The sequence below is a fragment of the Temnothorax americanus genome, unplaced genomic scaffold (assembly GCF_048541705.1).
Source record: "Temnothorax americanus isolate GAGA-0224 unplaced genomic scaffold, ASM4854170v1 Scaffold36, whole genome shotgun sequence".
NCBI classification, from domain to species: Eukaryota; Metazoa; Arthropoda; class Insecta; order Hymenoptera; family Formicidae; genus Temnothorax; species Temnothorax americanus.
The window spans coordinates 95,956-123,216 of NW_027509505.1; the positions used below are offsets into that span (position 1 = coordinate 95,956).

The 27,261-nt window shown below is 43.7% G+C and overlaps 1 protein-coding gene across 6 annotated transcripts in view; it reads right to left on the reverse strand.

The window, feature by feature from the left end:
* Positions 1–27,261, reverse strand: part of Unc-13 (protein unc13 homolog) — a 92,180-nt gene that overhangs the window by 49,061 nt on the left and 15,858 nt on the right. For 5 of the 6 annotated variants that reach the window (XM_077414297.1, XM_077414301.1, XM_077414300.1 and 2 more), the window contains exon 3: positions 4,371–10,334. In XM_077414297.1, coding sequence (XP_077270423.1) covers positions 4,371–9,845 — 5,475 coding nt within the window. In that variant the 5' untranslated portion in view covers positions 9,846–10,334. The remainder of the gene's footprint in view (positions 1–4,370; positions 10,335–27,261) is intronic. The other variant, XM_077414298.1, reaches the window with a different exon arrangement.

Below are 27,261 nucleotides of genomic sequence, written 5' to 3' on the forward strand. Positions count from 1 at the left end.
TCTTCAATTTCTGCCGGTAAATGGTAGGATTTGCGTTTGGTTTTACCGCCTCGTTAAAAATGTTCATCCACCGACGGCGAAATAATCGGACCGTGAATTGTAAATGAATTAACATGTGAAAAAATTATAATTTCTTTATGGAAGGAAAATGGTAGAAAGAGAAAGAAAATGTAGGTGTTTTTCGATACGCAGCGAGTTAATTATAATTAGTTTCCACATGCACAGGAAGTAAATGCAATTACTAAATGCGAATATGAAATTTTTCCTTTAACGACTCGCTTACGGAAGGACTTGGAACTATTGTTTTAGCTCTTTCCTATATATAAAAGATGGATTCGAGAAATTTTTAAATAATTTTATATTTAGATTATATATATTTATATATAAGTATAAATTTATATAATAATATATATAATAATATATATATAATAATTATATATAAATATAAATATATATATCTATATTTATAAATATAAATAATATATATTTATATTTATATTATATTTATATTCTTTCTCAAAGAGGGCACCTATTAAGATGAGCGAAAGTGAAATTTTTGACGCAATTGCGGAGTTTGCTTGCCCTTTTATTCTTATCATAATCAGCGTGCAAGGCTCAACGACATATAATTTCGAAAGAGTTGCCAGTTTCTTATCACTTATGCATCCATGGCGGATTATCTCAGAGGTATTCCTCCGTTCCTAATGCGCCTTTTTCGTTTCCTCATTCTCTCTTAGGACAGCGCACTTCCACAATCTTATTATTTTTCAGTATTATTGACTCTTGCACCGGCGACGCCGGTTTCGGTACCTTCTCAATGCTATCCGCTTTAAGAAATAATGTGCAAAATTTGTGGTTTCTCTAAAGGTAAAACTTTGTTACATAAAGTATCACAAAATAATTCTTCGTAGTTTAGCCAAAGTTTTTAGTAACCCGAACTCCATGTGAATTTTACGAACGTCGCTGGCAACTTTGACAATGCTCGCGATATACATCTTTACATACGCTTTCGTATAAATTTTGCATTTTCGTTCTTCTCTCGATACTCTTTTCTTAATAGTTCCCCTTATTCTTGTCCGATAAATGTGTCAGTATCGAAACCAGCGTCTCTACACATTTTCTTCGAACACCAGGTACTGCCCCAGTCACCTAATTCTAACACAACACATCGAGAATTACGCAGGATAATATTCCCTAGCTTAAGTACAGTACTATACGTCTGCAAGTCTTTAGATACGGAAGCATATGTATCGGACGTGGATGTATGTGTGTGGTGTGTGTGTGTGTCTCTCGCACGCGTACCAACGTAGTTCATTCACTCGATTATTGCGAAACAGTTTTTGTGCAAGTCGAACAACTGTCGGTGTACGCAATGCGATCGATCGTACGGAGTGGTATATGCACGTCTGATGTTAACAAGAACAAGAAAAAAGCTTATTTCTGCAAGCTATCAATCGGTTGTAATAATACCTCCCTGTCGTTTGTATGCACCTTCCATTTAATTATCGAGATATAAATTCGTGTGTTCCGAGATTTAATAGAAACTAAATGCAATTTCCATTAAAATAACGCTGTTTTATTGTTTAAATTATTTATAATTTACTATCGCGACTTGACGTGTAACAACACAAATTTCGAAGTCAGGTTGTTAAGTCAATACAGGTCGTTCAGTGTATACAAACGACACGTTACCGTCACGATATAATTTTATTACTCTACCATGGTATAATGTATAATAATTATTACTACCCGACGTACAACAACGATCATTAGTCTTGTCGTTTTCCACCTTGTCGTAGCTGCACCGCGACGTACTGACGACAGTTAAAAAAATTTTGCGCACGCACCGTATATACACGGCGAATTTTTTCTCTGGCGTAACACGCGCGTTTTTCGCGTCACGTTCTTTCACGGATTTACATATCTGCTGCGGTCGGCATAAAGATCATCGGAGGGACTCGTCGAATTTCATTTTATTTTTTCAGGAGACGCTCCTGTCTCGGAAGGAAATCCACGGGAGACGAACCCCCGTCGTTGGCTCGCTTCGCGATGGAACGTGTAGAAAAGGTAAGAAGTACAAGCTGCGGAGATATTGTCGGCGTAATACTGTCTCTCTCACACGACGGCGCGAGTTACGAGGTACGCGAGGTATCGATTTTTCTGCATTCACGCGCGATTGAATGGAATGTATCGCCCCGCGGAATATATCGTTGCACTAAACGTGTGCGTCGCCCTGAATGGCATTAATATCGGGGGCAACGATAAGCGTCGTCGATTTTGGAAGTCCCTATATTGTACGACGGATACCCGAGGCGTCTGTCAACCGGTTATCGTTATCGATCGCGATCGATAGCGCGATCTACTTAACTTGATCCGTTGTTTACGTAAAAAAAAAAAAAAAAAAAAAAAACGCGACGTTAAGTAAAAATTGCCTCGGGCAAATCGTCCTTGCTGATCGGAAACGTTGCAAAGTTGACTCTACATACTTCGATTTCGCGTGGGTGACATAGAAAGATGTGTGAGTGTAACAGTGGCGGATATATGGATGCAATATTCTATGATGTCAGGAACTAAGAATTCGGTATTCGCAGTTTGATCTTATACCCAAGGCCGCGTATCGAGCGCGACCTTAAAATGCTATACGGATTTATAGTCGCGAGTTAAAGCTCGCGATCGTCTTACGTCGCGAATCGTAAATCTATATACGTATAGGATTTCGAGAAGATCGCACACGTGGGACAATCCCGAGTATATAAGAATCGACTATGAATATCGCAAAAAGGAATGATCTTCCGTATTATACCGCGTGTTTATTGTCCACGCGTCAAGAAACCGTGCGAAATGTCCATTTAGCAGCGACTGTAGTCGCCGCTGCTGGATCTCTCCTCTCGCGCGTTTCTCTCACTCGTCTCGAACGATTCGTCGCGCTAATAGTCGCGCTTGTTTAAAAACCCTTTGTGTTTCTCGCGAATTCTTGCGGCGCCACTACTTCTAGGCACGTATCATGCGCCTTTTATCGCAGCATGCTCTTTATACCTAGATCGCAGAAACGCCGGTCCATTTGCCGGCGCGATTTCCACTCCGGGTCGTTTTCTTCTCTCTCTCTCTTATATAGCACGATGAACGGCTCGCGTGTTCGCGAGTATTTCCGGTATGCTTACAGGCGTTTACGGGAGCGATGGATTTCGATGTTTTACGATTTTTCCGCAGTGTCTGCGCGACGTACGTTCTTATCGCTATAATGTGACTTATCATTATGCCCTCTGCGATTCTCAGGTAACATTCGACGCGAACAATGGCGCTTGTACTTGACGCAATTTTTGACAACTTTTGACAATGAGACGTGCGAGAAAAATTAAAGAATGATAAGGACTAGGTGAACGATAAAAATAAGATAAGAATAATTTGACGACGCGAAATACTTGTCGGAACAATTATATTGCACTTTTTTCGCAGGCATATTTTCACAACACTTGTCCGCGTCGCTCAGACACAGCGGTAGTTTCTAACGATAATAGAGAGTTAGTAGCTTATATAAAGCGTATCTACGAATAAAGCACCATCTAAATTATTACGTCTAGAATGCTTATTAAATGAGCTTTCCGACGGCCACGCCTCGCCGGCGTCGGATTTCAAGATCAATCATCGTCGATCACAATAAATCAATCGCTACCGAAGCGAAGTTTCCTCGCCCCTTAGAAATATTGCTTGATCAAGCGTCAGTGGTGTTACACTTAAATTGACTAGTACCGTTTGTAACATGTATCTCACACAACCATCTCAGAGGTTCTCGGTCTCCCTCAACAACCTTAGTGAAAGAGAGCGAGCAAAATTGTCGTCGCTCTCTTTGACGGCAAAGCTTGACTTCCTTTCGGTGTCGCGCGCAACTTTGATTGAGTATACGTGTCACTTGGTGACACGGTCTTAACTTTAACGCCAAATATTGTTAAATTCGCAATACTTCACCCATTTTACAGTCAGTCGACGACGTACCCGCGTACTCGATATTCGAGAGATCTATACCGTGCCGCATAATGAATTCGAAGCACGCGGGAAATCAATCGTCGAGAATTTTACGTCAGTTGCCAAAACGATCAAGGTGCTAAAGCGCTAACGATGGTGAAGAGATAAAGGCCGCTTTTCCGGCATGCGCGAGTACCGTCTCGTTTGAGATAAATCGAATTCGGACTTGACAATAATTGGATATCCATATCGAGATGTCCAATAAAAAGCGTTAGAATATCATATATGTAGCCGATCGCAAAAATGCGCGAAACGTGATAAAAACGATTTCACTATTTTACCCAACCTCCGAATCTCGAGTACGCTTTACAGAAGTTTTCGTGTCCTCACTTGATCATGATACTCACTGCCGTGGGTCCCTGAGAAATAGCGTTCTCCTTAGAGGCCTCTTCGACCTCCTTGAGCTTCTCCTCGGCCTTACGTTCCTTCAAGGCCTTGAGCAGCTTCCACTTGGACCCGGGTGGGCCAGGACTCACCTGGCCCTCCTTCAATGTCGTGTCCGAGCTTCCGCAGGACGAGGAGTCGATCTTGATCTTCGGTAGACTCAAGGTCGCCGTGGTAGCTGTCTCGGCGCTACCGGCTCCATCGCGCTCGAGGCCTTCAAGGACAGTGCTTTCAGAATCCCAAGCTCCCGGGATGCTGACCGACACTTCGCTAGGTGGTACACTTACGCTACCTTCGCGGGACAAGGAATCCGAACCCTGCGGCATCTTCTCGCTGTGACGTAGCGTCGAACCGTTGGAGCTTCGTCGCGATTGTTGCTCTTCGAGATCCTTCGGCAGCTCCTCTTCCTCTTCCTCGTCCATCGATTGTCCGGGGCTGTCTGGACCGGATGTTTCGCCGGAGGAACCCTCCTCCGTGGGTGGTGGTGGTGGAGGCTTCTCCTTTTTGGCTTCTAGCTCGTGCGCCCACGTATGGTAATCGGTCACTCTGGCGAACACAGCTTCCACACTTTCCGCGGATTTCCGTTTGGGTATAGGCTTCTCGTCGCGATACCTGCTGTCGTTCTCTTCGAAGCGATGTTCCTTAATGACCGTACCGTTCATCCTGCTTCGTGATTCTTCTCTACTCTCCTTTCTCTGATCTTTCGGTTTCGTGACGGCTTTGAGCTTAAGCTCCTTCAGCACGAACGACATCTTTTCTTTTACCGTTTCGTCTGGCTGGTAAACCTCGTCTTCGGGTTCCTCGATCAGTGCTTCTGTCATTTCCATCTCGGACTGTCTTTCCATCTCTTCGAGTTTTCTTAATTCGTAACAATACCATTCGTCTTCGGAATCGATAGAGTCCTCGGTGCTTTGCCGTCTTGATGACACTCTTGACGTGCTTCTGTACGAATGAGTGCTGCGATTATCCTCGTCAGGTTCACCCGATCGCCCGGTCCAAGGAATCTCTAGAGATTGTTGATGGCGCGGTAAAAATCGAGTTCCTCCCATGGTATTGTAACCTCTTATGGACGCCGATGGGCTACCCTCCGACGGCGGGGCCTCTTCCGACAGACTGGTAACCAATTCCGGTAGTTTTGCACTGCCGGACTTCTCGCTCTTCTCACTCTTTTCCGACATATCTTCCGGATACTCGAAACTCGTTTCCAAAATCTGCGCCGGGCCCTCCTCGCCCGGCTTTTTTTCGTTGTTCTCGTCAGGCACCGATTGGTCATCGGATACTGTCGAAGATTGTCGTTGGCGATACTTGCCGAGGGCTCGTGACACAGCGAATTCCATGCTCGAGCCACCGATCAAAGTAACTGGAGGCAGTTTTGGCGCCTTCTCATTGGGGGCCTCATCCGAACTGCCTGTCGATCTCTTAATATCGCCGACGGTTTGGAAGATCGACGATCCGCCGGATCCCGAGCCAGTACTTTTTCCCGAAGCTTCTTCCTCGAGCAAAGCCGCCTGGTCGTTCGCGTCATGCTCGTTAACCTCGTTCTTTCTTTGATCCTTTTCTTTGATCTCTTTAGCCCACGTATCTTGAAGAGCCTGTTGGTGCAATTGCTCCTGATGCTGTTGAATCTGCTGTTGAAGCGCTTGCTGCTGCTGCTGAAGCGCCTGTTGTAGCTGTGCTTGCTGTTGTAGCTGTGCTTGTTGTTGTAGCTGCGCTTGCTGTTGTAGCTGTGCTTGCTGCTGTTGCATATATTCCTTTTGTTGCGCTTGAATCTGTGCTTGCTGCTGCTGCTGCTGTTGCGTCATTATCTGCTGCGGAGGCGGCTGTTTCCTTTTCGTGCTCGCAGTCTTTACTTTGGCGAAGAAAGGCGGTTCTTGAACGATATCAGATATGACGCTGTCTTCATCCTCCGAGAGACCGCTTTGCCGACCACTGCTCCATTCCGTCTCGGACTGTTCCGGATCGGACAGAGATGCGGACTGATGACTGCGACGTTTGGCCTTCTGGAGAATGCCGGATACTGTGGAAACCAACGTATGTTTTTTCTTTTTTCTAGCGGTCTGAGCTCTGCCTCGACCTCGGCCCATCATTTCAGCAGGCAATCTTGGCTGCTGACCGTCTTGCGGCACGTCCAGATCTTCTCTTCTGACACCACCTGGTAACGATTGACTTCGGTGACGTTTAGTGAGATGCAAATCAGGCAGCCAGTTGCTCATGGAGCTCATCGCGTTCTTCAGCGAAGAGCCTCTCCTGACCTTCTTCGACAGCTTGCTAGTATCTGCCTCGTGATCTTTCAAATTCGAGGCGATACTGATGTATCCGGATTGCGAGACTATCACACTGGAGGCGTCATAATACTCGCCCTGCTGCGTCTGTTGTTGTTCCATCCTTCCGCCCTCGTGATCCTGAATGTACTGATGCTCCCTTTGCCACTGTCTCTGATAACCGTCCGCGAGTTGCGCGCTCTCGGCACTGCTCAGTCGCTGGCTGTACGGCTGATACTGCTGTTGATAGGCTTGAGGATAATTCTGATTTGCGTAAATATGATGCTGCTGATACGCCGCATGCGCTTGATAGGCCGGTGGCTGGGGATACCTCCGGTCCGTGTACGGACTTTGAGCGTAGCTTCCGTCGGAAGTCAAGGATCTGATGCTGGAAGATGTCGAGTCGTGCGGTATCTGTTCCTCCATCGAGTTTAACCACGACGAGCTCTCGTTTGTCTCCGTACGTGGCAGATTAGTCGCGCTGGTCGGATAGTACGAGAGAGCGTCCGTGATGTTGCCGGTGGGAAACATCGTGCGATACATCGCCGCCTTGTATCCTTCGTGGTTCGTCATGCCGTCTGTAAAAGAGCTTCCGCGTATCGGTTTCTTCCCATGGGACATCATAGTGCCCGTCGTTTCCGCGTACTGAAGCGCGGCGTAATCCTGATAGTTGGTATATTGATCCATTGACTCGGCGGGATAGTAAGCCGAGGTGGTAGTTTTGGGCCCGTAGCTCCCAGCACCGCTGGTATAGACGCTCGTAATGGCTTGCTGTCGATTACTACCGGCCACGGAGTAAATAGCCGGTTGCTCCGATCTGTAGACATAATCCGCGCTCGTATCGGAGGACGTCGAGCCATAATGTTGAAGGCTCTGCTGACGACTGCGCTTCTTGGGACTCTGACAGGTAGTAGTTACACCTGGAGCTGGCGGTGGCACAAAAGTATAGTCTTCTTTCGCTGGCGATTTGCTGACGGTCGTATATGCCGACAAGTGATTCATCGTCGTTGTGTATGGATGACCGGACGTAGTCGTCATGGCGCTCGCGAAGGCGTCTCTACCCTCGGGAGTGTCATAAAGTGGTTCCTGCGTGATAGCGGTGGTAGTAGTCGTTTCTGGAAGCGGTGGTATCGAGCTGGATGTTCTGGCGGGCTGCGTGCTAGATATGAGACTACTCGCGCGGGTGTGATCCACCGAATAAGAGGTCAGCATCTTAGCGATGGAGCTCTTCGGGGAACACGGTGACTTGTCTAAGCTGCTCCAACCGCTCATAGAGGACAGACCGGAATCGGATTTAGCTGTGACTATGTTAGCGGCACTGCCAGATTTACCCGCATGTTTCGGTGAAATTCGTGGTGATTTGGGCGAATGAGGAGTGCGGGGGCTGAGACGACCTTGCTCCATGGAGACTAATTTTTCCGCGTTTCGCAGGAAACTCGGGCTCTGAGATTCCTTCGCGTCCGATTCTCTTCGTTCTGCGCCGGACATGAGGAAGGACTCGGTGGTGTCTCGCGGCGCTGGTGGAGGTGGTGAGCTAGGCGATGGACTAGGTGGTGTACGACTTTCCTGGAATTCGAGATTGAGTCGAGCTGCGCTGCCAAAGTAACCGTCCTGTCTGGTACGAAGACCCTGGACGCTGTGAACGCTGTGTACACTGCCGGCCGACAAAGTGGGTGACGATATTTTGTCGGTGGTCGTACTGTAAATGTTGGGCGAGGCGCAGGTGACGGCGGTCGCGAAACTTTCGGCCATCAGATCTGTCAGCTCCTTGTTCTCTGCGTATCCCTTTGCGAAGCTACCGACATCGATCGGCAACATCACGGGCTCCGGGCTCTTTTCTAGTATGGCCGATGTATATCCTAATCTAGGCGGGGTATAAGTAGTCGAAATAGAGTCTAAATTACTCCTGGACGTAGAGGTCAGTCTTGGCGATATAGATCTCGTTGTAAAGTCGCCATCGGTGGCCAATCCGCTGTCAGTACTGACTCTGGAGATCGATCTGCCGGTGGAGCTGGGACTTTTGGAGAAGGTCCAGCTGTCCACGTCGGTCTCCGCGTAGATCTTCCTCAGTTGTTCGTCTATGCTACTCGCCTCCTCGGCCAGTTTCGCTTCGGCCTCGGACGCATATTGATTTCGCTTCGGCGAGTCTATCAGTCTCGATTGCAATTCAATTAGATTTTGCGAATCCTTTTGCAACTTGCTGGTTAGCCTATCTATTTCGTGCAATTTTTCTAACGCCACCTGATCGAGGGAGCTGAGTCTCGAGAGTTGAGCGAGATCTTGCTCGCTGACGCACGGCGTGTTTCCTCTGTAGCTCTTGTAATCGGCCGCGCTGAACACCTCGCCCTCATCCTCGTCCGCCTCATCCTCCTTCTTCATTATAGAGGTTTGCACTTCCTCCTTGGTCGGTTGGCTGGACAGTTCTTCCAGTTCCTTTTCCTTCGGTATAGTCTTGTCGAAGATGCTGGACTCGATCTCTTTCTTGCCGTTTATGTCCTCGTCTTCGGCCTCCTCCCAGATCATACCCAGCTGCGACGTCGGTCTCGACGTGTCGCCACAAATCAGATCTTCCCTATAGGCGTTATTCAGGCTTCTGTAGAATGCCTCGTCGGGAATGTTGCCCTCTTCCTCAAGGGTCTCCAAAGTGTCCAAATTCCTGACATTCCTGTGCATGTCGGTGACCACAGCCGCGGCCGTTGTACTGTCCTGCGTGAGCCCGATCCTCGCCAGCTCCTGTTGAGCCAGTTTCTCCCGTAGCACAGTGGTCTCCTCGATGCTTATCGCAGCACCCAGACTCTCCGCTATCGCGTCTAGCTCGCCTACCGAGCCTTGTTGGTTGGCCAAAGTCTCCTCGACGATACTCACGTTATCGTGAGCGCCGCCGCTGGTATAAAACTCAATCAGCTGGCTGATAACGTTCTGCTGCTCGTACAGCAGGCCCTCCAGCTTCTCTAATCTTTCCCACATTTTTATGTACTCCTGGCTGAGAAGATCCAGTGCCCTCCACGCATACTTCAACTCGGTTTCAAGGATGTTCAGTCTCGTGCCTAGTCTCTCCATGTAATCGCCTATGATGTAATCGATATTACCGTCGCCGGCCGCGGGGTAGCTTGGCAGGACTGGCGAATGAGTCCTCGGACTGGTCGGTGCTGGACCGCCCAATTTCGTCGAATCCATATTTCAGCCTTATCTAGTCGCACTACGCGTCGCAAGTACTTTTTATAGTAATCCTCTTAATTTTTGTTTGTTTGTTATGCGCCTATGTTTCTATTTGACGATCCCTGAGGCGATTCATCGTCGAGGCTCGCTCCCAAATCAAGTCACATCCCCCCTTGTGGACCAAGAAGGAACATGAATTGCAGCTTGGCGAACCTCACGGAGGCCATCGAGTTTTTGGTCGTTGCGTCGCGTTTCGTGATGATCTCCATGCTGGCTCGTTTCGACAATTCTCACATTTCACACGTAGTCTAACTATGTCCTACGATTTTTTGTTCACTTTTACGTCTACATGTATCAAGTGTCTGTCTTCGCGTTCTACAGGCTACACTGCGTACACAAAGTTTGGAAGTCGTTGCGATGCAATCTTGATAGAACGCTCCGGATCGCGCAACTCTCTGCAAATGGCACTTTGTAACCAGTCTCGTACGTTCATGCCGCCGTTGTTATCTGCAAAATAGCAAAAGCCAACCCGTGCGGCTTGGTACAAGGGATATCGAATACCAAGTCAACACCGAGTATCAAGTCAACAGCTCCCATGGTGTTTGCATTATCTTGCTAAACATTATCAACCGTATATCAAGATAACATGGTTAGAAATACGTCGAGGCATTTGCTTCATATCCACGAGATAAAAAGATCAATATTTTATGTAGCTTAAAATTGTATTATTAAAATTATAATCATCATAGGTTGACTATAAGTGTGTGCCGCTATCAAGATTTCTGTCTAATTGCGCCTCGTTGGCCTCAATCTAAACTTAATAGCGACGAGGCGAGACTCCGCTGTGAAATAGATCAAAATTCTGTCAAATATACGTGAACTGTTAAATATTATATCGCGTGCTAAAAATCGATCGACCGTATAATTTATGAAATAAAAGATTTAAGAGAAATGCTTTATTTACACGTCATCTTATTGATCTAGCGTAATTCTACCCGGTGTCCTGCTGTGAGTTACATTCACGTATCGGTAGTAATGATCAAAATAACCATCACGACCTGAAAACCTACCGATCGATCGTATCTAGATTCTGGATCCTCATAAACTGTCGACAAGTCAGTTCTTTATTGCTGTTATTTTTAGATTTCGCGCAGCTATCGATATTTCTTTTTATACGCGTCTTTCCGTCACGATTTATCCCAGACAGTACAGCACGGACAAGATACTGTTTTTTATGATGGCAATGAAATTACTATTCCGTAATAATGGGAAAACGTGTCGCTTAAAGCTACCCGAAATGATCGTGCAATCTTAAAAGTCGTTAACCTAATTTCGCGTGCATTGTACAGGACGTTGAAACAAAAAGACGCGTACTTAAATAAACCTTGAATTTTACGTTAAAATTTTACGTTAATTTTTCCTAATAATTGACGAAAAGCAATATCATCGTAAACCGTCGATTTAAGTGATGTATCGTAATGTAAAATTTATTCGACCGACTGTCATTTTAATACATATTAAATCAAGAAATACCAGCTTAGAATAACGTATTCTGAACCTTTAACCTTTCTTCAATTGAAAAGTGTTACAATGTTAACCCTGCGTGTCGACAAACGCCATAAAAATGACATGAGACGTAACTGTCGTGATTTAAAATATCGCGTGACACTTTACTTTGTTAAGATGAATTATCTCGAATTTCAAGATCGTGGCTCGCTATTTACGATCGTATATTAAGCGGCACGTGCGTTTATCACCCGTGCCCTTTTTATATTTTACACTCGAGAATCTAGCTCCATCGTTTCACGTGCTGCTAGCTTCCTATCGGCTTCCTTCCGGTTAAGCGAGCTGTCACGGGCCGCAGAAAAGAATACCGCCACGACGATATTGCACTATGGATGTATGTATACCGCAGGCAGATTCCTCGCCGGGTCAAAATGGGCATTCATGAGTTGCATCACAAAAGGGGCGTACGGTTATATCGCTATTGCGAGAATTCAACTCGTGGAAGATTCCTCCCGCGTTCGCAAATATTTCCCCTCGCCGCGTTTCTTTGAATGTCGGCAGACAGAAAATAAGATACGCCGTATATGTCTCGTTTTAATATATCGCTCCCTTGTAACGCGCCCTCCTGCACGCGCTACGTGCAGGATAACGGTGCAAAATTATCATCGTTAATCGCACAATTAATAGCTATTAATATGCAGCGGTTATTTACGTGACGGCCCGGAGTATAAAACGTTTCTTTATGGGCAAGTTATTTTTATTCCCGCTCGTGCTGTGGCTCTACGTCTTTACGATATCAATTGCAGATAGCTGATGGCATGTAAACACAGTAAAGCCAAATGATTATCGATCTACTATCTATAAACTACGTATCAACTGGAATGTTTATTGTGCTATATCCGTGTCACAGAGATTACTATTCGCGTAATATAGTGGGCGGTTAATTCTTACCGATAGTTCTACCGTAGACTTTCTATTTTTCATCACGTAACAAGACGATCATTACTAACACGATAAGTGTCGTTCGATATCAACCGTCGTCGACGAAGTTGCTTCCTTTGGTGCTTTCTATTGTATATTCCCCGTGAAAGTGAGTGAAAAGTGAGATACGACGCGGCAGTAAAACGAATCTCCGTTTCCCAACTATTTCAGATTTTACTTTAAGCCGACTTAAGCCGCTTCGTAATTAATTAAGAACGGAAGTCCGCGGTGGATTGGCGACGGAAAGTCTGTCGGAAATCGAGTATTTCGATGCAACAAGTCACGCCATGTATCGATTATCTGATGTTCGTTGAATAGATTTTATACGCAAAATCATCCCGATATGTAGACTGTTTTTATCGAAGATGAATATCACTTGATCGTAAATTGATACGTTCGCTTGTGCGATTGGATTTGTATTTTTTGTACCTCTTGAAGCTTCCATTGCATGGAATTTTTTTACTTTTAAAGAGGATTTTGATACGGGCCCGCCGACAAAGTAGATAAAATGTCAGCTAGTGGCGAGGGTAGAAATTTATTATACTTTACACGTAAAAAGGATATTCTTCGGTCTATAGAAAATTTGTGAATTTTTCGAGCGTCTAATGTTTTTTTTTCCCACAAATTTGGCTTACCTCATAAATCTCACAAAAATCCTTGTCCGCTTTTTTATACGAAAATCGTAGAAATTTATATGCTCTTATATTCTGTAAAATAGCGTAATGATTTATTTATGCTCCCACGGTGTACGGTATCGTAAGTAGTGTTTTAGGGTGATTTGTAGAAGAGCTCACTTATATGCGACACGAAAAATTTCCAACGAAAAATAACGTAAAACACTTTTAACCGGGTAAAACCCGGTTTCTCCCGTTAGGGAAAAACCATCGCTCGGCCGCTTCTGGATAGCGTAAAAGACCATAATCTTGTTAAAAGGGGGGCCCAGATAATTTCACAACACGTCATGTATAGCGAAAAATGGGACAACCCTGCGGGATTTAGCAGTTTATCACCGGAGATTTTCTTATATGTGCATCACATGTTTATGGAGAAAAATATCCCTTTGAAAATTGCGCGCACGGAACTCGAGAGGGGGAGAGAGAGAGAGAGAGAGAGAGAGAGAGAGAGAGAGAGAGAGAGAGAGAGAGAGAGAGAGAGAGAGAGAGAGAGAGAGAGAGAGAGAGAGAGAGAGAGAGAGAGAGAGAGAGAGAGCATTCGAGCGCATTAAGATAAGAAAGAAAACTAGTTGCTCGTGTAATTACTTGTATTGTTGTGAAACTTCGGGGAGTTGCCACTTGCGTGGCATGTCGCTATTCGCTATATGCAGTTTAATGCGATCATAAATTTTAATTTTCAATTTCATCGCGACATAGTTGCTGCTAAGGTACTTTCCCAGGTAATTTTCCTCTTGAGATTTCCGTGACAAAAAAAAGAGCGTAAATTATTCTTGTAGTTTTCAAGATGACACGAGAAAGACGTATCTGTAAAGTCATACATTAATGTAGTTTTTGGTGAACCACTTTCTGTGCAACACATGCAATATGCAGTTTCACAAACGTTCCAGCAAGATGATTACGACATCGGAAACATTAACCTCGTACAACGCGCAAAGAAACTATACTCTTTCTCCTTTATTGCAGTTTCGTCCCGAACGATAGTTTGGAAGTAGAAAAAAAGGAAAGTGCAATTTCTTTGAACGACATTAATTATCGTTACCGTGAGTACTTGATACAATGTTCATGATGTTGCGTAATATTATATGTGTGCGTATGTTATATGTGTAGTATATGTGTCCTAATAAAAAATCAACAGATGCTTTGATATATAATTCGCGCAAAAATAAAAGAGAATAAATACGACAATAATTACATCTAACGATCACGATGTACGGTTGTTTTTACTCGAGCCTTCTTTCGCGTATCTTTTTATTCTATCCTAAGAAGACCTATACATAGGTCGAAGGCTGCGCCGGAAATGGGATACGGGAGAGATACCGCTTAATCCCATCCTAGACGGGGAGAAAACGACTTCTCACAGATGGCAGGGTCAACTACGAAATTTATACGATGCTGCAGAAGTTAGTTTTTCGAGATAATGTCTCACGCAGATAGGCTAAATTTATCAAGCAACAGGTCTTTCTCTTTCTCGCTGTTAGTATTATTAATTGTCATAAAACCATTCTTGCTCGGCAGAAACCGCTCGGTAATTTTGCCGGGCCGGCGATCTTGCTGCGGCAAGACAAAAGAATTAATCTGCATTATTACGTCGATGTGTAGCGAATATTGCGCTTAAATTGTCGTCATCGTTCATTCGTGAATTTTCTGTTGAACAAAACCATCGCGTAAAGTTTCAAAATACGTTCATTGGCGAATAGAAACGCAATTTCGACGTAATACGAGACATTTAAAGTATAAGCCGAAAGACAATGGACACGATACTCAATTATATTTATTTCCATATTTAAGCTACAGTAAGTTTCTACGATATATTCTATTCACTGCGTGTAACGTCGCAACGGACTTTCATGTATTTAAACGTGATCAAAAATAAGATATTAGCATAATGATAATGAAATGTTGTTTATAGTTGTTTATATTGTTATAAACAACTATAAATTAGTCTACACTCCCAATAAAAGTAAAAACAAGCAATTGTTCCGTAAATGTCCTGCAAACAAGCCTGTGAATGTTCTATGCCATAAAGGCGCCATAACGTATCTCTTTTATTAAATTTTAGGGGTTTGCCCGCGCATATTGTCGCACTACGGATTTACAAGATGCGTCATAACGTGCAATATATTGTGGTTACCCGGCACAATTCAGTTTATGTACCCGATAAACCGCGTCGTGGAAAAGGCATTATGGTCTTTGGAAACAACTCGCGCCGGTCTCGCCGCTATAGATACATGTATAGATATATATGTATATCAATATCGTTCTTGCTCAAAGTTTACATAAACGACCCGCCATTGTAAAAAAACGAATAACCAGCTGGGAACTATCGAAGAGCCAGCTGGGCCCGGTCAATAATTAATCCGAGTGAGCAACAAAATGCGCTGTACGGTGTCGTGTATTCGAAGATATTTATGCCCGTTTCTAAAGTTTAATGGCCTCGCCGAGTGCAAACGTGGTCTGGTGTTTCATGGCATCTGAGGAGTATCGTCGATAATCCCGAAATAGTCGTTCGCGTGTATTAGCGTTCAAAAATATTCGAATTACGCGAAGATCGGGCCGTGCGAATCGTACTTTATCATACATTTGACGGGATTCAAGCAAAATTCACCTATAGTGTGTCTTCATTATTGGAAATCGCGGCGAATTTCCTGCGACCGTATCTATTTCCGTTATCTCTATTTGTACCGTTATTGACATCCGTTCCGTTAATTGAACAGTCAATTTTTGAGAGGTTGATAATTCATGAGATTTTTCAGCCTCTGACTTCATCGACGCGTTCGAGAATCAGTCTCTCTCTCTCTCTCTTTCTCTCTAAATTTTTAAGTTGGTTTCACTCAAACCCAATAAAACGGGCATCGCCGTTCTCACGGACGCATAAAATACACCCGAGACCATTAGAAGCGGATTTACGTGGCTTCTTCTTCTTTCGCGAGATCTCATTTCTCAAAGAGGGGGTAAGAACCCCATGGTAAGATGGAATTGGATTTTGCTTGTAAACCGCGCGCATGACTTCCATACGTGAAACAAAACATTTACCGTACTCACTTAATGAAGGTAAACCCGGACATTGATGTAAGATAATATGTTTTATTATGCTGCGAGCAATATTGCGTAATAATTTCTACTTTTCAGGACAATAGCCATTCTAGATGATATTTTCTTATATTTCTGCTGGTCTCTTTCGAAGAAGCCTCTGCTCTACCAGCAAGTTGGCCGCGAGATTATCCTCCTGACACTATATGGGAAAAATGAGTTGCTTTGCAACAGCGACACCCTCTGAGAAGCAAGGAAGAGCGAAACGATCCAAACGTTTCCGAAGGAGTATGGCGACAGACGTAAAAATGGAATTCGATTCTGTACGGATGTTGCGCGTATATTGTCGGTAAATTGAAAAAGCCAGGTTCTGGCAGGTGGAGATATGTTCCTGATGCTGTGGGCAATAACGTTCGAGCATTTGAGTCTCGAATGTAATTTATTTTAAGAAGCAATTGCTCTGAATTGTATTCTTACGTTCATAGGGGATTCCTTGTTATTAGATTATTAGATCTCTACGTTATTCCAGAGTACGCCATTTCTATTGCCCCCGCATTGGCTTGCTTGTAATAATATCGCGACCGAACTATCTAATATTAATCTAATAGTAAACTAAATCTAATATTAAATCTCTAAATGAGGAATAATTTTCTTCGCGATATTCGTAAAACTTCTTTCGTAAGCTGTGACGTTTGAGAAGCGAAGTTATGTAAGAAATATCCCCCACGAGAGCGTGTGATCGAGGTACTTGCTTTTTTTTCGGAGATACATTTTTCATCGGGACACCGTCGAGCCGTTCACGATCCAGTGAAGTTCGAAGTTTGAACAACTCTACCGCTATGTCGCAAGTTTTTCCTTTTGTCGTGCTAACCGAATCGTATTGGGAAATCGAACTTTTTGGTGGACCCCGTGTTTCTAAGAATTTTGTTGAAAAATAACGATTTAAAGGTCGGCCTTAGAATTGTTATCGCAAACTGCAATGTATATTGAAAACAGCAGATAGGGTAAAATAATATATCCCTATAAAAATTTATATTAAAAAAATTTATGTCAAACGCGTGATGTTAAATAACAGGATTATGTAATCGTTATAAAGATCAATGAGTATAATTGTAGCACATTTTTAAACGATATGAAAACTTAGATGTTATATCACTATTATGCAATTACCGAGTTGTTGAGATAATATATATTTCCTATGTGCATCTATTTATTAAATATCGACATTCTATATATATATATATATATATATATATATTTAATTCGCGTATTATTTTGTTACTGCATCCGTTCGCGGTGTATGATAGATTAACTTGAACCGCAGGTACGCTTTAAAGTTCCAGCGAAGATAACCCAGTCTTCGTCGTCTGGCGAGCACTCATCTGATGAGGAATATTAACTTTGTTTTTGCGGTGGTCAAGTTTCCGCAAACTGGTGTTCTTTGGGGACCGCGTTGTGTATATGTATCGCATGTCAATCATACTCTCGTGATCTGTCCGCGTACGCGCATAATTAGATTGACAATAACACCGCGCGGGTTGCGTGCTTTACGTCGCGTACACGCATCTACCAGCTCGTCAATAATACGATAATCATGATGGACGATTTGTATTACAACACTTGCGGTGCTCGCGTAGCGAGCATTTTCCGCGACGTTTCGAATTTCGCTCACGTTGATGAACCGCATTATAACCAACAACGCAAAGGGCAGGCGGATCTCGCAGCCCGCAGGGTTTCCAGGCCCAGTTTTCACTCCCGCGCGTCGAGGATCAATATTCGCCAGCAACCCTCCAAAACCGTGTGCAAATCTAACTTCCTCTCTCTCTCTCTCTCTTTCTCTCCCTCTTTCCCTATATCGGAATTCGATATTTATCGTAGTCTTGTCTTCTTCCAGTAACTCTTCGCCTTATCTGATATTTGTCCCTCCCGCTAAACAGCTGTGCCTCACTGAATACTGCTCATTTTTAAATTTTATTTCCGACAATTTCTCTTTCAGATCAAAAGACGCTTTCGCTGTTTGTACGATTGTCTGTCTCTTTCTTCTCTCTCTCTCTCTCTCTCTCTCTCTCTCTCTCTCTTTCTCACTCTCTCTCCACATTCGTCTTGAATCGACAGTTCTGCGTCGGTTGACTGAAATTCTCGTTCACCGAAAGCGTCCTCCGAGGTTAAGGGGGTTGAGAGAGGGTAAGAGGCGGAGAGTGAGCGGAATTGTGCGCGGAACTACCCGGTTCACTGAGCCCACTTCATTGTAGATTTTCATTCATACAAATGTCAACCTAACACCTCGCGTCAAATGAGATCGACCAGTCACTTGATTTCCAAGTTATCGCTATCCGAAAGAAATAACATCGTCCGACAATCTTTCCCTCAATTTTCTTCTCACGTTGTTTATCGTTTGCTCACCCTCTCTCCTTAAATCGGATGATATGCGCAATGGATCCGACCCCGCTCCAGTAAATCCACGACATCGGCGTGTTTGCGTCAAAAAAGTTTCTCTCAAGATTAGAGCCTCAGGGAGATTTTTTCTAAACGTTGTAACTGCGTGTCGTGTATCATTATCGCGACTAAATAACAAGGAACTGTCTAAGAGTTTAACGATGCTATGCGATCCTGTCGCTGCTAGCAGTATTCGGACAAGCAAATCATGGCAGATATTCGAATAAACGAGGCACATTTACGGGAAAGAGATAATCGTTACTTCGCATTGTCAATCGGTAACTGCCTTTTGCTATCGAGTTATCGATTTTTACCACCGTATATAATCGGACACTTAATTTAAAAAAGATCAAAACGCGGCTAAATTGTAAATCCCTGTCTCATGGCTTACTATTCTGGCAATAAAATTCTACGTATAACAGTATTGTTATGGAAATTAAATTAATTGAAAAATGGATGTTAATAAGTGCATTTTTATTCATAGTTTCAATTATAACATAATTAACTTATACTCCTCTCGATTATTTTAAAAATTCGTGCTTTAATCTCGCGATATATATATATTAACATCGATGTCCTTTCATGAAAATAAAAATATTTTAATACATAATAATTATACATATATATTTAGTTATACGTATCTGGAAATTATTCAACAAAATTCCCTTTTCCGGCTCTCAATACTGTCTAACAGAAATGTAAAATATAAATTTGCAGCAATTAATAAAAATAACAATTTAATTTTCGTCATTATGTTAAAAAGATAAAAAAACCGCGTCGTATTTTTTCACTTTTTGCCCGATATCGATTGCTTGAAAATAAGGTTGTAAGGATGCAAATGAAGTGGATCAATGGATAGATAGGTGACACTTCTAGGAGTAAAAAAGTGGTTGGGGAGGGTCGGCATCCCCCCTGCGGGAAAAGAATCAAGGAGTTTTTTCATCGGGATCGGAGACACGGGAGGGGGAATATTATATTTTACGTCAATATGCTCGTTACGTTTGTCCTCAAATTAAATACGCGATGTCAGTACTTGTGCTATAAAATAAACTGAAAACCATCGTCGAGAAAACCGTCCCTCGTAACCGTCAAAGTTAAACAAACTAACGCGCACATCTTCATATTTAATATTTTTTAATTTTTTTTGATAGAAAAGTTTCAGGTAAAGTTAAAAATTGCTAAATAAACACGAAGTGTTCGAAGTGTATGGACTGCAATGTAAAGGCGTAGTTTCGAATAATTTCAATTCCAATTTTACTCGAGATGGCTTTTCGTGGCACGTTAACATCGGGAGAAGAAGCGGCAGGGTTAAAAACGTGGAAGCACAATTGCTCACGGAGGCGTGCAACCCTGAAATCCCCAGTTTGCGATAAATGACGCGATGGCTGTGTCTGTACGGCCGTACACGCACTTAAGCACGCGATCTCACATAGCCCATAGATGATTAAAGAGAGCTTAATAACAGCCGCTCATTACATCGACCGCGACCGCTTGCGGAAAAATCGTTAGATACCAGCGAGAAGGCGCTGGAGGCAATCATCACTGGATAGTGGTTACCTTCAAGTACAGGTATCGTTGTCCGATACGAACGGTAATTCGCGACACGGATCGATACGCGAAATTCTTCGAACCGAGAGCAAAATAGCATCCGTATAAAATGTCCTCCCATATCAAATCTCCCGTGTCGTGCACTCTCAAATTCGTCTCTCGTGAGTCCTTTTTATGTCAATTCGATCCGATAGCCCTGGGCCGCCCATCCTTGCGATCGGCCGGATACGCGCGGATATCGTAAAGAATCGTTGCCTTTCAAATCGCGTCGTTCGGAAAATTTGCTACATAAATCGGAGATTTCCGATCTGCGATCAGCTGCTCTTTTCTTTTCTTCCTTCATCCATCCATCATAACGAGCAGATATAACAATGCAACACGCGACGCAACTTGTACACGCGCGTAGCATTACGGCTGCTCTGATTTTACTTGTTCGATAAATGAAATATCGGAAAATTGCGTTAAAATTGCCTTTTATTTCTACGTCCTACGTAGTCTGTCGCCGCGGCAAGAATATGTAAAATGTCCAACGCGCGAGAGGTAGCCAGCCAGTCTCTCCGCTTCTCCGCGGCGGTATTGATCCGCCAGCGAAAACCGCGGCATTCGAATTTCCGAATCGGGTCGACGTCTAACAATAATTTTCGAGAGAGTATTTCGAAGTCAACGACGGGGTTACCGAGACAACCGGGTGTATCAACGGAGTCACGAAATTTCGAGGGCCGTAACTCACGGCGAAAAGCAACCCCTGTCCAAAAGTTTCAGTAAAATTGCTTATACTCGGGGTATAGATAGGTCTCGTCCTTTTAGTCGCGTCGAACAAAGTGTTAAATTAATTCATTATCGATATCAGGTCGAGTAAGTAAGTATCGAGCGACTTGTATGTGTATGTGGGTATATGCGTGAAGGGAGGACTGATCGTCGTTTTATTTAGTGACGGAATATCGAATTTAACAGCTTCCACGAGCGAAGACGAGCCGAGAGAGTCGATCAAGCTGTGCTTCGTAATTAGTCGAGCTTCGTCGTAAATGAAGCATACACCCTATATATGCCGTCGTTTCCTTAAAAGCATCCCTGAAGACGACTCGAATCGAATTTATACTCTACTTTTTTCTTGGGCTTAAAGATAATTTCGAGCGAATCCTTCGTAATTCCTTTACTATATTATAAATCAATATCCTATAATGGTCGGTGTGCCCAGAAAAGAAATTAGAACTCACCGTGACGTTCACTTCTGTCGCTATTCAACTACGATCGAAAATGTTTTGGAGACTTGACGGTACTTGAACCTTCTTTAATTCTTTAAAGACCTTTCGCGACGTTGAATGCATGTGTTATTCAATCGTGCCGACTCGATTCAGATGGATAAATTATTCAAATGAGCATAAATTATTCGCGGGCAGAGACTTCAGTTTCCGATCTTTTAGAGAACGTATGAGACATCGCGGTTGAGTCATCAAAATGCATAACGCGGAAACCATAAACTATTGTCCAATTATTCCACCAGACGTGCAAATGAGCGAAGAGTAAATATTGTTTGCGCAATGTGCATTTATGCACAGTGTACATGTGTTGTCGCGACACGTGTCCCATTTCCTACACAAGTGGGTTGTTTGCTTGTTAGAACAGGCGTATAGAAAGGACGTAACTGCACACGAAGGATGAGGAAAAAAAAAGGGCGAAAGGTGAAGGACATCGCTCACGTCCCAGTGGCTGCCTCTCGTCTCTGTTCACGTGAGATACAATTGCCTACTTAATGCGATCTTAGTTAAAACCCTCATCTCGCAGGTGCATTCGGTAGTCTCCACGCGAAGTTTAAATCCGCAAAACTTCTGCGGGACCGCGGCCTCCGTGAAATTACTGAATATTTTGCCGTCCGGTCGAAACCGCGGTGGAAGAAAGCACGCGAGGAAACTTTCCCGGCATCGAGGACAAAATAGTCGGACGGCTGGTGGCGGTTCCGAGATGCCGAAATCCCGGGATTGGGGAAACCATCCATGTATTTCGCATAGAAACAAGTGGAAAGTTTCGCGTTGCCAGATTGCCAGCCGAACAATCTCGCCACGCGTCACCTGCTTTGGTTTGTCCTTGTTCTAAGAGCGGACTAATTGGGACAATGCCGTTTAATAAACAATGTAACGAGGAAGACGGAAAGTGATAAAACTTAAAGTTCCCGGCGGTACGTCATTGTATTTACACTATAAACGATCTTGTAGGAATTGACGTTAAATGTAAAGTTAGTTCTTTCTACATAACAGCATTGTATGATGACACTACACATTGACTACAGACAAGACCTGTCTCGTTATAAACCGGAGACAGAATAGAATTCTTTTGTTAAAAAGAAATTTTTTTTAAATAAAACAATATCCCCTTTCTTCCCAGCGCGCTTGTCTAATTTCGCAGGATATAAAGCACTAATCAAGGCACGTTTCCTCGGCGTATTTTCAGAGACCGCGGCGTACAACCCCAAAGCGGAACGTCATTGTAAGCGCTCAGCCAATCGAGCGACCGGAACTCCGAGATAAGCGCGTGCCGTCGCTCCGAGTAGCAGTTTCATTAGTTAGCACAACAGGGTCATTCCCGTTTCCCGTATGCGCTTCCTGGTGGTAAAGAGCCTGTTGGCGCGCCTTTCGACGAAATTTCTGTGCCGGCACGTCGCGTCGTGGGCGCTCGAGTAACGACGCGCTTATAGAAGCATTCACGTGCACATGTGATTGCAGCCGATGCGAGAAACCAGGCCGCACGTACTGACCGGCTTCCACTTCCGGTTGGAGAACTCCATGAATGGCGGCTGACTCGGTACGAAAGCCATATAGAAGTACCACTGTTTATCAATTGTCGATTAATTCTTGCATCGGAAGGGAGAAGCGATGTATTACGTGTCACTATGCTATATACTTGTCAAACGATTTCAAACGCAATCTGGACATATTCGCGGTTATATTCGGTGAGATCAACGCTCTTTCAATTAGCATCGCGATCGTGGAACTCTCAACTAAATATAATCCTATACAATTACATTTTATTAAGCTCGCATTTGAAAGTATAGTACGAGCGCTCGTAATACGAAGTCCATGTACTACAAGAGGGTTTGTGCACACGTCGGTGTGCCCCGACTTCCGGTCGGTGGTTTATGACTACTCGGCTGATACAGGAGGCGGCAAAACTATTATCAAGTGGAGTTATGAATTAATCTCTGGACAAACGCGGCGTAAGCATTGTGAAGTTTATTTTAGAGCAAGATTCCTGGAAAAAGCTTTCCTCGTAACTGCTAATTGGTGCAATCATTTTATTAAAATTGACGTTGCAGTGCTTTACTAAAATTGACGTCCGACGCGGTGCTCTGCGGACCGGAGGAATTTGTAGATTTAACGCGTTCTGTCTGAAACGTACACCGGTTCATTAAACCACACGCGGTTACTCGAGAGTTAAGGCCGAAAGAAGATTATCCAACGGCTCGAGTACACTGCAAGACACTAAACAACGCACCTGGTAGCGTTAATTGGAGCGCTAAATTAAATTAAAGCCGGCGGCAGGATTCGTCCCTTCAGGATATTTCGAAAGCTCGTAGCGTAACAATAAGCCTTATAATGTCGTGTCGTTAGATTAGATAAAACGGACTTAAGTAATCCAATTCGCACGTCGTATTGTCGCATAACAATTCTTGGATCTAGTTAAACGGCTAATGTAATGAAAAGCGATGTTCGGAGAGATCTTCAAGAGAGTCAGGTGAATCAACATTGCTTATTTCGTGCTCCTAATTAAAGATCGAAATTTGAATACGCTTCTTTTAAGAGAATGATCAAAGAATCTCGAATTTCCTGGAAAAGAGACTATATTAGAGGAACGACATTCTCGAGATTCCCCTTCCCTCGCATTGTATCTTGACGCAAGAACTTTCTTTTGAAAATGCTCCTTGGAGTGTTTCCCCCTTTCCCTTTGTTCTTCTCGAGATTTCTCGTCGCCGCGCTTTAAACCAGAGAAAAACTTTTCCCTTTATAAAATAGTGATTTAAACTTTAGCCCAGAGCGGGGACAATTTTTCCCCGTATGCCTCCGGTTAGCCGTAGCCTCTATCGCAATTAGAAAAATCGATTAGAAAAATCGATCGGGTTTCACCCCCCCGGGAAATCGGGATAATCTCTGATTTGCATCCTTGGCCGATTTCCAATCGCGACAATTGCTTTTGAATTCATTTTAAAATCGTAAAGCCAAAGAAATGTATGTATATGTGATAAGAGAACCAATTTTTTATGCTTAAGGTTTTATTTGCATTCGAATCCACCGAATGTCTGACCAGAAAAGTTCTAAAATTAAACTTTTTGGTCGAGTCATTTTGCGCAGCTCGTGCAGAAAACCATTTATATTATAGAATAGAAACTATTCAACGACAAATTAACGGCAGAAGCGATTATTTGAACAAATATTTCGCGCGTTCCAATCATTTCACGTGAGTCATAAAATTTGGCGCATCCACCATTTAAATTAAACTCTAAATTGGATATTCTACCGCATTCTCGGCTTGTGCGAAACTCAACGCAAATAAGGCGCTCGTGTTTCAAACGGTGCAGTGCGGCGGACGAAACGGAGGTGCATTAATCACGAATTAATTATCACGCGTGACCTTGCAGCTATTATACGTAAAAGTTCCAACGCATAACGGTAACATGTGACTCTTTCAACAAGTCGGAATGTTTTGTCTCGCATTGCATCGGCACTTTTGCCGCGCAAATGGTACAACATATTTTATCTCGACGATGTATGGGCGCAATTAATTTTATCGGTATATAGACCCAAGGTCGCCTACGCGCGTGCACGACGTTAGACGTGTTCTGAACTGCTGCGTGCTCATATCTTCGTGGCGCGAAGTTCATCTGTTAGCGACGCGAATTACTAATGCGAGATACGAGCGGCGGGCGAAATGTGCCGCGGGCCAACAAGTACCCTCGATTCCTAATTATTCCACGATTTAGCAACGATTGCGACACACGCGAGCCGAATTCACGTATTCTCCTAAGACGCATAGATACAGTTAGGCGTATCCTGCCGAGGACACATTACGTGAGATTGCATTACGCGTATACATATTGGATTAATTGTCACACTTCTCATCATGATTACACGGATAGTTTCAAACGGGATGCATAATGGATCAAGATTCGCGGTGGCGAAAATTCAATATTTGTTAATTATTCTTATGAGACTAACGAATACTGATCGCGAATACAGACTCGCTATTATTGGTAACGGTGCTTCAATGTTTGAACCCATTTAGGTATTATCGACGTAAAGCGTGGGCTTTTTGTGCGGTGAAACCCTTTAGCGGTACTGTTCGCGTCGTGGGTTGCTGTTATATCCTATTCATAAACATCATTAATTAATTTCTTGCCGCTAACGAGAACGGGATTAAAGCGAGCTTTCGCCACGGTGGTTTGGCCGAGGGATGTTGAAACTTTCAAATAATCCAGCATGACAAAGTGGTTCGTCCACTTGATCGAAGTGTTACGGGTTGGTGTCGGTATCTGTGCACGGCTGAATATTCTACGTTCTTGCAATGAATTCAATCAATGCGTCCGCGACGCGGATCGGTGGTGCAGCTGCCAAATTTTCATCCGCGTGTTGTCGATATACCGAAAGTCGTTTGCATGTTGATTCCCTCTATTTATATATGCATCTAACGAGAGGAATAACTGTGATTGCAATATTTTCTTAACAAATATTATTTGTAGTTATTGCAACAGTACGGACAATATCGACAGGTAGATTTGCGCGGTTCAAAGGTAGCGACAACAACCAAACGATTAATTTAAATCGTTTTGAGAGATTTAAGTTATTTTACAATTGTGTGATTCCGATCTGCGATTAAATTACAATATATTCGAACCATAAAGCAATTTCGTCTGTCATCCAGAATAAAGAAAGGGTTCACCAGAAGAACGTGCAGCAATTAAAAGATTATATGGCAGTCACATTTTATCGGACGGCGGCAGTTATTTGTACGGAATGGAATTCGGGGAATCGAGAAGAAAAACGAGAGAAGCCTGCATCAAACGGCGTAAAGAATGGAACGGAAGATCGATTCGCTTTGAGACCGTTACTTAACCCGTTTGCCCTTTCGTAGGAAGGAAGGAAGAAAGGAGTCTGAAACTTGCGGCCTTGAATTCCTATAACGAAGCCTGAACTCCAAATTGGTGCAAGAGCCGATGAGTCCTGCAAGATGAATGAAGCAATAATTCGCTATCACATAATATCGTGGTTTATTTATTAAATCTCGTCGGCAAACTTTTTTTTCACGACCGTTATATAAAGTATTTCTATACCCAGTACTGCTAAAATTATAAAATTATGATCTTACGAGAACAACGAACAAGTCCAACGAACTAATTGAAATTGGTGCAAGAGCCGAGGAAGTTTAACGCTCCTCGCAACCTCGCTTTAATCTCTTCGAATCTTTCGTGAAAGTCTATCTACCTCAGATTGCTTCAGCTCACGGATTGAAGGACTCAACAAGTACGCGACCCTTTAAAACTAAGAAAGCGCAGTCCGTGGAATTTAAACGCCTCCGCGGCAGATTGATCGCGAGACCTTGCGAGGTGACCGGCTTATTTCTGCACGTCAGAGAAACGGACTGACCGTGCGGTCGGGCATCAGGGAATAAGTTCGTTCGTTGAGCTTACTTGGCCTCGATCGATGCCGGCTGTCTAGCTGGAATTGTCTAGCTGCATACGTATATACCGTTCCGAACGCGGCCAGTCCATTACTCTGTCCCTGGTGTTTCGGAATGACCAACCAACGGGACAACTACTTTTCATCCCTCCGTGTTTCATCTGGCATTCCTTGGCTCCGCGTTCCGCACCGACAAACGAGAGAAGCACGGTCGTGGCTGGTTTGACCCTGCCCGTTGAACCAGCGACGGTATTCGGTATCTTTCCGATGGCTCGGGATATCGATTCTCGTTGGATAACGGATACAATTATTAATAACCATCTGTTTCCTTGCCGAAGATATCAAGTAAATTTTATTGAGTACATTCACGATGCGTAAAATTTTGAAAAATTCAAACGCGTTAAATGCAATTTCCGCGAACCGCGGTTCCACGATGGTTCAGCGGCGAGAGCCGACATGTATAACGACCTTTCAAGCTCCCAAAGAACTCGAAAGAATCGAAAACTTTACATTCACTTTAGGCCACGAGGGAAATACCGTTTTCCGCAACTTCCGGCGGTATAATACCAATTTCGAAGTTCGCCGTGTCCGAAA